This window comes from Theobroma cacao, chromosome 8, assembly GCF_000208745.1.
Source record: "Theobroma cacao cultivar B97-61/B2 chromosome 8, Criollo_cocoa_genome_V2, whole genome shotgun sequence".
In the NCBI taxonomy this organism is placed as follows: domain Eukaryota; kingdom Viridiplantae; phylum Streptophyta; class Magnoliopsida; order Malvales; family Malvaceae; genus Theobroma; species Theobroma cacao.
In genome coordinates, this window is record NC_030857.1 from 13,503,735 (window position 1) to 13,518,506 (window position 14,772).

Here is a 14,772-nt window from a genome sequence, read left to right on the forward strand (position 1 = left end):
GGGAATTAATGTAGTGGAAGTCCAAACGATTACCACGTTAATTGCCCACTTTTTTTTCCTCTCTCTATTTCAAACCATGACGTGTCAGCTGCTCAAGCACTGCCATGTCACACACTCTAAACCATGACCATGGCGTGTCATCTTTTCAAGCAATGCCGTGTCACACACTCTAAACATGACCATGGCGTGTCACCAACTCTGAACTCTGGCGTGTCACAACTTCCCTCCATGGCATGTCACCAACTTTGAACTTTGGCATGTCATAGATTCCCTCCATGGCGTCTCACCAACTCTGAACGCTAGCGTGTCACAGATTCCCTCCATAGCGTATCACCAACTCTTAACTCTAGCGTCTCACAGATTCCCTCCATGGCGTCTCACCAACTCTGAATGCTGACGTGTCATAGATTCCCTCCATGCTGTGTCACCAACTCTTAATCTGGCGTGTCACAAATTCCCTCCATGGCGTCTCACAACTCTAAACGCTGCCATGTCACAGATTCCCACCATGGCGTGTCACCAACTCTTAACTCTAGCGTCTCACAGATTCCCTCCATGGCATCTCACCAACTTTGAGCGGTGTCGTGTCACACATTCCCAACATGATGTTTCACAAACTCTAAACCCTGCCCTGCGACAGCCATCTAACATATAGTCTGCTATAGTAGGACCATTTCCTGCTTTGGATTCACATCTTTCTCCTTTCAATTCACCACCGTATCAACGATTTCTGGTTTCACATCATTAGCCAAGCTTTCCATTCATGACGACCGGTTCCTCGTTCGATTTAATATCTCTCTTCTCCTATTATCTGAATGCCATGTCCCAAATCTCTGAAAACCTATCTCATGCAACATTATTTTGTTTTGCACAACCTTCGGAAAAAAAAATTGGGTGTTTTACACAACCAATCTTTGCATATTTATTTTTTTTCTTCCATTTTTCGCCTGTTTGAGAGTGCACGCTAACGAAGATGGCTCATTAAGGGCATTTTTGTCCCAAAATCTTTTCTGGTGGCTAAAAACAGTTAAAATTATCCTGAGGGTTATTTACAAAAACACGTTATTTATAAGGGCTAAAAAAAAATCACCTTAACTCAACTATATACTATGAAGTTGAGTTGGTATCATTTGCCAAGGTTGTTCTATATCTATCAGATGTCAATTTGGGGACTATGTTAAAAGTTTATATTTTTTAATTGTACTATTGGGTTATTAAGTAGCCATCCAAGTGGTGCCTTGAATGGTGCATTAAGATAGGATTATTTGGTGAATCAATGGTGATGAATTCTGTAACCTATTAATTTGCAACACATCATCGTTATGTTATTTTGGTAGTTAAAAATGATTAAATGGATGTGAAACTTTTGGGAGGACTGTAGTTCTCCTTTTATCTTAGTTAAATTTCACCTATATGTATTATTAATAACAATGAACAGAACGTGTTTGGGCATCTATGTATGACTATATTATATCTATTACTTGTGTTGTTTTAATCTATTTACAATTGTTTTTCAGGGGACAAAGCTGGATCAACTTACGTTAAGTTGGGAAAAAATGATTTGTTTACCTTTGTCAAATTTGCTGACATATTTTGCATTTTGTTTACATTAAGATACTTGAATTTTTTCCTTTCCTCATAATAAAGTTGTTTAAAGTTTGTAGAATCATCCACAATTCTTTTTTATGTTAATAAAATTGTTATATTTTCGGATTTTTTGGAATTTTCTGTTTCATGTTTTTTTGCTTTCACTTTACTATAAAATTATTTAATTACTTAAAATAATTTGTAAATTATGTTGACAAGTAATAACTCCAGCGACGTAGCACAGGTCACCAACTAGTTTTTAATTAAGCTTAACGCTCCCCTCAAATTTGGGGTTTCATAGCCTGTCTTATAAATAAACAATCTCTATATTTAGCTTAAAAATGGTTTTTAATATACACCTCATTACTTAACTTAATTTAATTCATTTATAAAAGCAATTATTTGGAAAGTAATTGTAATAAACTTGAAATAATTACATATTTGATATCTAAATTATAATCAAACTCTATATTCGATGCCTTAAGTTTCAAAAGTTACAATTAGATAATCGAACTTTGCTTCCGTCCATTAATTTGTATATGAAATTAAAACCATTAATCAAACAGATAATATGTCCAAAACATCTAATAAAATTACCACACGTTGCATGTTGACATAATATTTTTGAGACACATACTTGCATGTTTTTATTGATTATTTTATGACACATTCTTCATTTGATTAATGAGGTTAGTCTCATGTGAAAACAGATGGATGAAAGTAAAGTTTAAATACTTGATTGAAAATTTTTAAACTTTACCAAATTGAGAATATGTAGTTTGAAAACCAAATATGTAATTAACCCTTTACTGAAAGTGCATTCAAACTTCAAAAAAATTGCTTGATGATGATACTTGATACAATAAATTAAAGATGAGAATTACACATTTCAATGTTGTTCATAGTTCTTTCAAATAAAATGAAACTATGCCCTATTTATATAAATAAGATTAACATTCTAGGACAAAACAATCGTGAAATTGTAAATGTTGCAAATCCAAGTTCCAGAGATCATTTTTCTTCCATGCACGCTTTGCACTGGAATGAGGAACATCCCTGTGGTGAGGTTTTCAATGCGAGGTAATGAAATCAGGATCTGAAGAACAGAAGCTTAAGTACCAACCTCTTAACATTCATTTGGTTGTATTGATTATGTTGGATCTTAGAGTTTGAGCAGAAACTGAAGTACCAACAATAGAAGCTGTAAATGGCGAAAGCATGCTAATTTCAATAAGAATGCAATGTACTTATCAAGCAGAAGTTGAAATGTAAGTCAATTTCTTAACTTATTATCTGCAAAACCAACAAGAAGGAACTTAACGTCCCTAAACCTATGAAATAGTATTAGTTTGAAGTGTGATGTTGACCGTGTTGCCTCTGCTAAGAGCATAATGATCTACAATGACAAGTTCATCCAGTTTAATAACTCAACGGAGCAGTAATACAGGCCATATTGGTAAATTTATTGTTTTACAACTGTGACAGATTAAAGGATGACAAAGCTTACCCTTATCAGAGGCAGGTTCCATTCTCTTTTCCATGTATAGAATTGCTACAATAAAATGATGAATCCAACCACCCTTTAGTCTTTGCTCTTTCGACATAATTCAGAAATTGTTTTTGGGCATCAGGCACGTCAAGAGCCACGTCGTCAAGAGATTCTGCTACCCTTACAAAACCCTTTGTCATCTGATTCATGGTTATGAGCCCTGAGCCAAAACAATGCCTTAGCAAACCCCATAGTCTTTCATTCTTTTTCTCCATAACTGTCACCAGTGCTTTCTTTACAACCTCATGGTGGAAAAATGGCATGCCTAATTCCTTTATGCAGCGACAAGCTTCCCTAACATCTCCTCCGGATTCATATTCCTCTAAAAGCTTTCCTATTTTGTCTTTGACATCCTCAACAGCCCATCCAGGCCTACTGCTACCACCACCACCCCAACACCTTAAGATGCGCTCCCCAGAAAGTCGAGCCTTTAGCAATGACTTTGCCATTTGAAGTACTCTGCTCCCAGTAGAATCTGTCCCCAAAAATTGGCTCCCAACCTCTTCCAGGTGTTGTGGAGCTAAAACTTCATCCACCACTGCTCTAGCCAAAAACATAGCAAGATCCTCAACAACAACTGGATTATCTAGAGCAGTGTCATCTGCAGATTCTATCAACATGGCAAACCCATTTACAACATCATCTACAGGAAAACATAAGGATGAAAGCAAAACAGATGCCATTTCTTTCTCCCTATTCTTTCGATCCATTGCCAAAGTTATCAACCTTTTAATAAAGATAGCATTTAGTTCACCTGAGGAAGTTTTGTTCTCTACTTCAAGACAACTGCATACCTCTGAGATATCACCAGACAAGAAATACTCTTGAATAATTGATTGAGACTTTATCTTGAAAGTTCTAGTAAAACTGTCTTCCAATAATTTCTTTTTGGGCTCCAATGATAATGACTTCAGAGATGAAGCACACAACCAACCTTCAGATGCCGCATTAGATATTAAAGACTTCAGGATTCTCTGTGCATTTGGTATGTCAAGGGACAAGTCGTCAACTGTGTCAATCATCCTATCAAATCCCTTTGTGATTTGACTTGAGTTGATCAGGCCTTCTTCAGTTGCTTCCTTGAGCAGATCAAGTATTCTATCTTCAACTTGGTGCCTTTCCATTGCCATAATAAGAGCTCGTTTAACTATTTCATGGTGGAAGAAAGAAACTTTCAAATCTTTGATGCATCTAAAAGCCTCTTTCTTGTCACCACTCACTACATACTCTATCAACAAGTTGTTTATCCTGGCTTTCACATCCTCAACTGTTTTAGTCTTGCTGCCTCCCCATCGGCGCTCAATACTTTCTGCATGCATAGGAGCTGCCAGATACCCTTTCTCAGCTCTTTTCAGGACTTCCAACCCCTTTGAACCATTAGGTAAGAAAGCTATTTGTTTTTTAAGGAAAGCAGGAGGGAGTACATCATCAACCACAGCTCGAGCTATAAACAATGCAAGAACATCGACTGTATCCGGTATATCTACAATCAAGTCATCTGCAGATTCCACCAGTTTACTAAAGCCTTTGTACACTTGTGGAGCATCAATCACATCAGCATAGAGTGCAGATAATAGAACAGCAGCCATTTCTTTTTCTTGGTCATGCCTATCCATGGCCATAGAGACAAGCTTTTTTACAAAGTAATAGTTGTAGCTGGGCATTGCAAGTTCTCTTAATTCATTCGTAGTTGAGACAACATCATCAGTGGCAAAATATTCCTCCACTATTATTGTCGTCTTCTTTTTGTATGCATCAAAATCACATGCTGATTTTCTTCCATTAGGATGTCCATATTCCTGCATCAAACACATTTTTCTTCATTTTTTTTATCAAACTGGGCTTTGAATCCTGAAAAAGGTGGTAATCATTCTTTGGTAATTTGGAAAAACAAAGAAGATAGAACAAGAACAAAAATCCAAAGAAAGTAAAAGGGATAGTTGTTGACTAACTACCTCGCTACTATCATAGTTTGGGTCATTTGAGTCAAGGGAATAATTGTAATCAGTCTCAAGTAACCCTCCCCAAGTGCCTTTACCACCAGAGCCACCTGCATAATGAAATTGCTAAAAAAGATAAATAATGAACTAAAAACAAATCTTGTAAGCTAAAAGCTTGAATCATTTTCTTTCATCAAAAACGATTTCATGATTAGGTTTTGAACATATTTTATTGACTTTCAAAGAAAAGAACACGCTTTCATCATTTTTAGAATTGGCATAGAAGTATAATCTACAAGGAATGTCTCCACCGTATAGATAGTTTTATGGGGCTAAGACAAAATTGTAAAGTTTTGGCACCATACGGCAATGACATCAGCTTTCACATTCTCACCATTAGGATTCCCTACTGCTGGTTTTCTTATTGTCTAATAACAGGATTTGAGAATGATATTATCAGTATTACCTTTCTTAGGACGACCATCTCTTTGAGAATGTGAATGCCTATCATAACTGACTGGACTTCCTTCGCCATGCACCTTAGGCGACTTAGGAGACTTTCGAGACTTTGGAGAATTTGAAGAAATGGGGATTTGCATTGGAGAAGCAGACAACGGATCTGCACTCTCTGAAGTAGATCGAACAAGCTCCCGGTGTACATCTGATACAAAACCATCAGTGAAGTCCATTTTTATCTGATTCAAGTCACCACTTTCCACTTATTCCTTCAAGTTGAGGAGCATGTGCCAGCATTAAACTGCCCAAACAAAAAGATGTAGGAAAATCTGGCTGCTAGTGATCTCTATCACTCCCTGTATCACACCTTCATAGGTACTATCAACATTATACAACGATGATATTTCATTATCTCGCAAGACATCCTTTGATGTACTGATCGACCTCACCAAGCTCTACATAAGGAAATTAAAAAAAGTTAGAAACAAATTATTTGAACAATTTTGTCGAGAAAGAAATTCAATTGTTACATTCAGTTAAGATGCCATAAGTCACCACTTTAATTCTGCAACATATCAAAAAAAGCCCGACAGTTATTTTATACAAGTAAAAACTGTAAAACAGAATAAACACATGATCATAAATATATGGCCATTAACACTGATTTCAACGATATACTAGATTAGATGCAATAAGTAGGCAGTCCGAAATTCTAGCCTTGAAACCTATTTCTCATTATGTAAATCCATCATAGAATTTAAAAAAAAAAATAACATTACCAGATGGTAGAATTTGCAAGAAAAATAAATCAAAATCCAAACTCAAACGAGCATATAGAAAAGTACCATTCGCCAGAGCGACGTATCACACCGGCGGTCTGATTTTCTTTCTTTCTGTTAAGTTTTTTTTTTTTTTTTAACGAGTGTGGTGTGCTTTTGATTTAAGTGCACTAATCAAGGATTTCAGTTTTAGTTCAAAAAGAAGAAAAGTCAGTTGCAAAATAGTCGTTGGAGTTCTGTTATGGTTGGACCAAGATCTAAAAGGAGGTTTGGGATCCAACGACTTAGAGACTCTTGCATTGTGCCTTTAGAAACGGGATAAATTGCCCGGGAAACTTGTTGGGTCAGCTCGGTTTTTATGGTTTTTCTTTCATCCATAGTCAAAGATCAGTGGAATCCTATTCCATGCCATGCCATGCCACATCATATACCGTAACTAATAAATAACAACCTTGTAAATTGTCAAAAATAAAAAGAAAAATGCTTAACCATGTATTCTATTTTTAGCAGTGTTCTCTCCCTCTTTTTTTTTGTTTTTTTATATAAAACGTATTCTAGTAGTTTTATTGAGTAAATATTTTTGTTAATCATTTTATCATTAACTAGAGTTTGACGCGCTCACCATATATAAGTGAAAAAGAAAAAAAAGAAAAAATTATGTTTTGAAGGAGGAAAAAAAGTTACTGATAAGTGCATAGTCATTTGAAACAAAATAAAAAGATTAAAAGGACTTAAATACCCATAACTTTATAGTTTTGTTATTCCTTTATTTTTTGTCTTTTAAATAATTTTCTGTGATTAATATATTATTTCAGCATATATTTATTTACAAGGTAAATAGAAGATAAACATATTTTATTTTCAAATAAAAAGATAAATGTTAACATCGTTTTTGCTACGAAATGTTTTGGGATTTATGGGTTTGGGCTTTTTTTTTTTTAAATGACAAGTTTCGAGTATTCCTTTTATATTTATGTTGATTCAATTTACTTTACTTTAATCTTTAATCAGAAGTTTTCTTTACAATAATCAAATTTCTATTTGATTAAGAGCAGTGGATCACAAAAATATAAAACAATTATTTTGAGATATAAAAATATATTTTATTATTTTCTACAGTGAGCAAATTTTCAATTATAGTAAATTCAGTGGATTTTATCTCATGTTAAAAAAAATCACAGACAATAAGTAATTATTTTTAACAATTTCTTTTACAGTTTATTGAGAAACTACACACCAAAAATTAGTTGTTGTTTAATAAATTGAAAAAAATTCAATACTAAAAAAATTAAGCACTTTTTTTTTATTCTGAAAAGTTTAATATTCAATTTGTGATATAAGAACTGTTTGTTATGCAATTAAAAATTAGATACTGAATAGATTTTTTATTGAATCTTTCGTTGAGCTGATTTTTATGAGTATTTTGGATTGGTAATAAGTTAAAAAAAAAGGAAGAATAAATGGTTAAAAGAAAATAATATAAGGTTTATTATAATTAAATAATATTTTTTCTTAAATAAATTTGACTAAATACATTAAGTAACTTTTTTAACAATCTTTATTGAAAACCTTGAATTAAGTGGGTTTTAAAAATGAATTATCAGACATAAAGAAAAAAATTAAATTAATTTTTCAATGGTTTCAAGCACTCTCTCCTTAATCTTTAAATATATTTATAATATTATGTAAGGCCAATTGTTGCACTTGGCTCGTGACACTAACTTCGTTGACAAAATTATCTAAAAACCACTTAATATCATAATAACAAATATAAAATGCGTAAATTATAAAATTAAAGTTGTGCTTGATATGAGAATTATGAACAATGATTTTAAAAAAATTAATTACAGGAAATATTATTTCCATCTTTTGTATAGTAGATTCCCAATAAATTTAAATTACCACGGGTATCACTTTCTCTTACCTAATAAAATTAATTTTTTAATAAAATAATTATAAATTAAACATTACAATATTTTCTTTCGGCAATTTTATATTAAACAGTCATTTTCTCGACAATCAAAGTATAAAACGCCATAGTTTTAAAAGCTATTGTAACGCACTTGGAACAAAATCCCGGTGTAGGGAACGAGAGCACAAGGAGTCAAACAGCAATCAATTTTTTTGATTTTCCTAACGATTCACCGGTGTTTTGAGCATTGCCTTTAGAAAGACAGAAAAATCGAACATGTCAAACGAAGTAAGAGATATCGCTAGAGATGTCATTGCGAGCTTGCAATCCCAACTACAGTCTCTCCAAAATAGAGTCAAGATACTTCTTGCTTTACCTATTTCTTAATTTATGAACATATGAATAAGGAATTAGAGGCTGAGAATGCAAAGCTATCATCTCAACTCTCCAAATGTTGTTATTGTCATTAATTTTTTTTATTTTGATGAACAGTGAAGAGTGGTGTAGAGAATGTTTTGGGGAATGATTCATTCTATTCACCTCAAAAGAAACTGTAAGAAAAGAAGGCTTTTTATACTCTGCCTTTACAAAGAAATAGGAAAAGGACAAAAAAATGTAACTAATTATAGTATTAACTCACTAACTACAAATTAAAAAATGCTTAACGGTAACAAACGACTAGCTTCTCCATATCATCCTTCTAATGAAATGGTGCACTTCGTGCTTTTCACTTTTCCTTCCTCAGACATTACTAAAATGATGCGTTTCAATATTTATTCCCTTTCTTATTTACAAGTACCTTTTTCCTTCCATGTATACAAACATCTATGCTTCACTTATTCCTGCTACTTTGCTATTTGTTAACTATAACTTCAATTAATTCCTGTGCTTAACACTCCCCCTCAAGATGAACCATGAATATTATGAATGTTCATCTTGGATAAAAACTTCTGAAATTGTCCAAGCTGCAAAGCTTTTGTGAACACATCAGCAACTTGAACTTCTGTTGATATGTGAACACGCTCAATCATACCATTTAGTATCTTTTCATGAATAAAATGACAATCAATCTCTATATGTTTTGTCCTTTCATCAAAGACCAGATTTCTGCTGATGTAGATTGATGACTGGTTATCATAGTAGAGTCTTACAGCATTCTGATGCTTAATTCCAAAGTCAACCAGCAAGCCTTTTATCCAGATTACTTCACAGCATGTAGTTTCCATAGACTTGTACTCTATCTCAGTTGAACTCCGTGCCACTACCTATTGCTTCTTTGACTTCCAGCTTACCAATGATTGTCCAATGAATATGCAATAACCAGTAACTGACTTTCTAGTGTATGCACATCCAGCCCAATTATAACGACCCCCTCCTTGGTCGCTACCGGCGTCTGAGACTTTTAAAGAATTTTCTCTAAGTCCTGAACAAGCCTCATTTAAAACTTTCGCTAGATTCATTAAATACATATAATCACGTGCGTAAAGTGAATATATAAAAATTAAACTACTATCTCCTCCATTCAAAATAATAATAATAATTCACGTTTATGAGTTGACAACATTTTTCAACACCTAGTAAATTTCATTCTGACATAACACTAAACAGCGAAGCGACTCAGAGCGAGGCTAGGAGATGCCTTTACCTACTCTGCGGTGATCTGTATGCACCGATGGTTACATGTTAGACTGATCTCTATCTGTAAAAAGGGAAAATAAGAGGGGTGTGAGTCTCATAGACTCATTGATAATCATCGACCCCGTGAGTAGGCGAAGAGGGGAAACAACATAAAGGTGGAATGTTTATAAACTCAAGAGTAAGAGTAGAAAATACATTCCATAAAAATGAGAGATTTTGTTTTATACCTTGCAATTCTTAAAATAATAATTCCCAAGTAAACATGTATGAAAACAGTTATATTTGGGATGCTAGAAAATCTTTCAACCCCAACATCCAGTCAACATTTAATTCAATGGCAAGTGAAAAATGAAAATTTTCAAAAATAAAAAGGTGAATTAATTGATCACCAATGAATAGATAAATTTCACTTGCTATTTAATAAATAAAAATTTTCAAGTATTAATGCCATGCATAGTAAAATAAAATCCACAAGGGAACATCATCCTCGGGTAAGTTTAATATAGCCCTTAGGCTTACTCTCTCAAACATCATCACCTATTCATGGGAACTACGCACTCCACCATATGAATCGGGGCTTCAGGTCCCCCTTTGCCTACTCGGGGGAATTACCCACATCACCAAATATAAATCGGGGCTTTAGGTCCCCCTTAACCTACTCGTGGGAACTACCCACGTCACCAAATATAAATCGGGGCTTCAGGTCCCCCTTTGCCTACTCGTGGGAATTACCTACGTCACCAAATATAAATCGAGGCTTCAGGTCGCCCTTTACCTACTCGTGGGAACTGCCCACGCCACCATATTAATCGGGGCTTCAAGTCCCACTATAAAATCAAATATCGAAAATCATTGCAATTTGAAGCAATTGCAAATCATAATCGTTTGTAAACAATATAATCATAAATCAATGTTGTGCTTATTTTATCTCAAAGCATGGTATATTTACCAAATCAGCTTGTCAAGTGAAATAAATAATTTATCAAGTTTTATGAATCAATACAAAGGCCATTGGCCCAAACATCACACAAACTTGCAAGGTACGATTTTGAAGTGAAAACCAGTCAAAGGTTTCTTTCCCCATATTTAAAAACATGTAGATATATATAATTATATACTTTAAAGAAAAGCGGATATAAAATTCTTGGCACAAGCACAAACAACCTAAGGCTTTCTACCAACTCATGCTGTCCACAATTTCGTCAACTATCAATTATAACATATATAATATTTCATAAGGAAATAAATTTAAAATCTAGCACCCACTCATCCCACAATAGCGGGACGCTACTTCGCTATTATTTCGCACGTATACTTAGCAATTCTCTCTTCCTTTTTGTTTTTTTTTCCTTTTGTACCGCTGCTCCTTCTCTCATTCTTTTTTCTTTTTCTTTCTCTCATTTCTTCTCCCTTGTCGTCGTGCTCCCTCTTTTCTTCTCCTTCTTTTTCTTTCTTTTTCTTTTGCCTCTTTCTCTTTCCTTTTTCTGCTCTATCGTGCTCTCTCTCTCCTTTCTTTTTATCTTTTTCTTTTTCTTCTTTTTCTTCTCTCTCCTTTCTCTCCCTCTGGCCCCCCACTCTTTTCTTTCTCTTTCCTCTTTTTTTTTTCTCTTTCTCCCTTGTCTTTTCTCCCTTTTTTGGTAGCATTGACTTTTCTTCTTCTCTCTCTTTTCTTCCTTCTTCATTTTGGCCGGCCCCCCACTCTCTTCTTCTTCTCTTTGTCTTTTCTTTGTGAGTGGGGCATCACATCAATCATTGTCACAGTATGCTGAGATTTCTAAATTGGAATATGCTTTCATTAGTATCCCTTGGCCTGGTGTTGCCTTTAAATAATTCAATACTCTTAAGGCTGCCATACAATGTTCATGTGATGGTTTATCCATGAACTGAGCTAAGGTCTGCACTGCATTTGATATGTCAAGTCTTGTGAATGTTATGTAGAGTAGTTTCCCTACCAGTTGTTTGTACTTTGCAAGGTCTGCAATCTCTTCCTCCTTGCTTATCTTTCTCAACTTGACATTATAATCAATAGGTGTTGATGCCGGTTTAGCTCCAAGTAATCCATGTTCTTCCAACAAATCAAGTGCATATTTCCTTTGACATATTGAGATGCCTTGTGGTGATCTGGCCACTTCAAGACTAAGGAAATGGTTGACAGTGCTTGGGTCCTTAAGTTTAAACTTTGAACTTAAGTAATCTTTTATGACTGTTGCAGCTTGAATGGAGGTACTTCCTATCAATATATCATCAACATATGTCAACAGGGCTATGAATTCCTCATTAGCTATTTTCATGGTAAACAACGAGTAGTCTGATAGTGACTATTTGAAACCATACTGAAGAATGGATGGTGTCAGCTTAGCATTCCACTGTCTTGAAGCTTGGTTGAGTCCATATAAGGACTTGTGTAGCTTGCAAACCAGTTTTGAACCATTAGGACACTCCCCCTTAATTGTGTAACCTTTAGGTAGCTCCATGTAGACTTCTTCATTTAAATTTCCATGCAAGAATGCATTGTTCACATCTAATTGGGATAATGAACAATTCTTTGCAATTGCTAAAGCAAGAAAGATTCTGACTGTAGACTACTTTACTACAAGGCTGAAGGTCTCTTAATAGTCAAAACTAGCTACTTGATTGTACCTTTTTGCAACAAGTCTTGCTTTGTACCTTTCCACTTCTCCTTTGGCATTTAGCTTGGTCTTATACACCCATTTACAACCAAAAGCGTGAGAATTTACAAGCAATGGTATTATGCTCCATGTGCCATTATTCTCCAAAGCTTTTAGTTCAATAGCCATTGCATCTCTCCAATGTGCATGAGTCATAGCTTGATGGCAAGTTTTAGGTTCTTGGATATTATATAGTAAAACTGTGAATGCCTTGTGTGTAGATGATAAATTATGGTGAGTAAGGTATTTGGATATAGGATATGAGGTAACACTATTTGTTTGGGATGGCAAATCAACTTGATATGCTTTTTGATATTTTACCATGTTTCTAACTCTTAAACTTTTCCTAACTGGTTGAGTTAAATCAATAATAAGGACTGTCATTGGTTGACTAGCACTGTTTTCACTAGGCAAACTATTATTTTGTGATGAATCTTGAGAAATTTCATCACTTCTTGATGTGGAAGGTTGATTTAAACTTGGTGGGTACTCACTTTGGTGCAATTTAACTTGATTTTGGTCAAAAAGGTAAGAATTTGTATAATTTGAAAAAAAAGGATCAAAAGAAGCAATGTGCATGCCACGTGTTTAATGAAATGTTAAGTCTTGGTTTTCATGCTTTGAAGAATGAAATGGAAAAGTATCCTTATGAAAAACATCTGTAGATAGTAGGACCTTTTTTGCTTTAAGATCATACAATTTGTACCCTTTGACATGATTTGGATAACCTATGAAGATACACTTATTGGCCCTACTCTCAAATTTCTTTTTGTTTTGTTTTTGTGTGGAAGCAAAACATAAACATTCAAACTGTCACGACCCGTAACCTCCCTCGGGCCCATGACAATCGCCACGATGTCCCAATTGACACTCATTACCCAGAATGCCAACCGGAACCCCGCAAGGCTTACATATCAGTTTCTTTCTTTTCCTGTAAGCAATCGTTGTTAAACATTCCATTTTAAACAATTACCGATCGTTTCTGGCTCAAATAAATCAAAAGACAAATTTTTAAAAGGATTTATAGACAAATATCACTATTCACAATATTGATTAAAATATAGCATTTTTATATAAAACAATATTTATAGAAACACGTGTAAGAAATCTTTTGTAATGTGTAAGTAAAACAAATTCATACATACAAAAATTTACAAAGTTATAATGTACAATAATGGTTACAATAACAAGTGGCCCAAAATACACCCAGTGTTGGTGCTAGAAACCTACTGTCTGTGTGGTAGAGATGTCAACTGGAATCCTCGACAAAATAGGGCATCTACAAGCTACCACAGACCTGAAATGTTTGGAAAGGAGGTGGGTGAGATTTTGCAATCCCAATGAGTAAACGACATTATCATAAATATCTAAAGGTGAGTAACATGGAGGCATGTTTAAGCAACAAATCACAAACCATTTCATAATGTTTTCAATTTATTTCTTAAACCATAAAATATTTGTAATTTACCAAAACAGTTGTTAAGGCTTATGTCTTTTATTAAAAACAAGGCTCAAGCCAAAACTAATCTTCGGGGATACCTTGGTCGAGGCATCTAACCGAGTCCGCCAAGGTTGTTATAACATTTACATGTGAAACACATTTTTATTTTTAAAACAAGCCGTTCCTTGGCGTTGGCCGAGTTACACATTCACGTGGGGGTTCGACGTGAAGTGAGCTCTAATACTACCCCAAGAGTTACCCTCCTCGCCTCTACAACCGGAGTAACTATATAATCGGGTTTATCGTGCCCCTCTAATAGGTAGTCTACGGAAACCCGTCACTGCAGTAACTAACCCACCAATTTTAATAAAATTTCGACAGTATAACGTAGCTTTTATTTATTTATCCAGCCTGCATAGTAAAAACAGCTTACATAAATTTCCCAATGCACTTACAAAATATAGCCACATATACTCATATATCATAAGCCCTTCATAGGAAAATATATAATTTTCAAGACAGTTAACAGCCTCCAATTACTCAATTTCATAATTAACACTATATATTTTTATTTGTCACATTTATTTCTAAAACATCAAAAATCCCATTTTAATCTCATTTTCGTTTCATAAAATACATAAAGAGCATTTAAAAATAAACTCTAGATAATTTACAATAATAATAGGTTTACTCACCGTTTGTACAAACTAAAAGCTTTCTAGGTGCCCCGATAACTACTCATCGGGTACGATTTCCTTGCCTTTATCGGAAGGCTCTCCTCCTAGACACATTGCAAAAATT

General features: G+C 34.4%; 1 protein-coding gene across 1 annotated transcript; it reads right to left on the reverse strand.

Annotated features, from left to right (window-relative positions):
- Nucleotides 2,904–5,765, reverse strand: LOC18589256. The gene is made up of 3 exons (XM_018125652.1): nt 5,543–5,765; nt 5,092–5,186; nt 2,904–4,935 (listed from the first exon to the last, which is right to left on the reverse strand). Exons 1-3 carry the CDS (start codon nt 5,763–5,765, stop codon nt 3,100–3,102), a joined length of 2,154 nt encoding a protein of 717 aa, XP_017981141.1. The 3' UTR covers nt 2,904–3,099.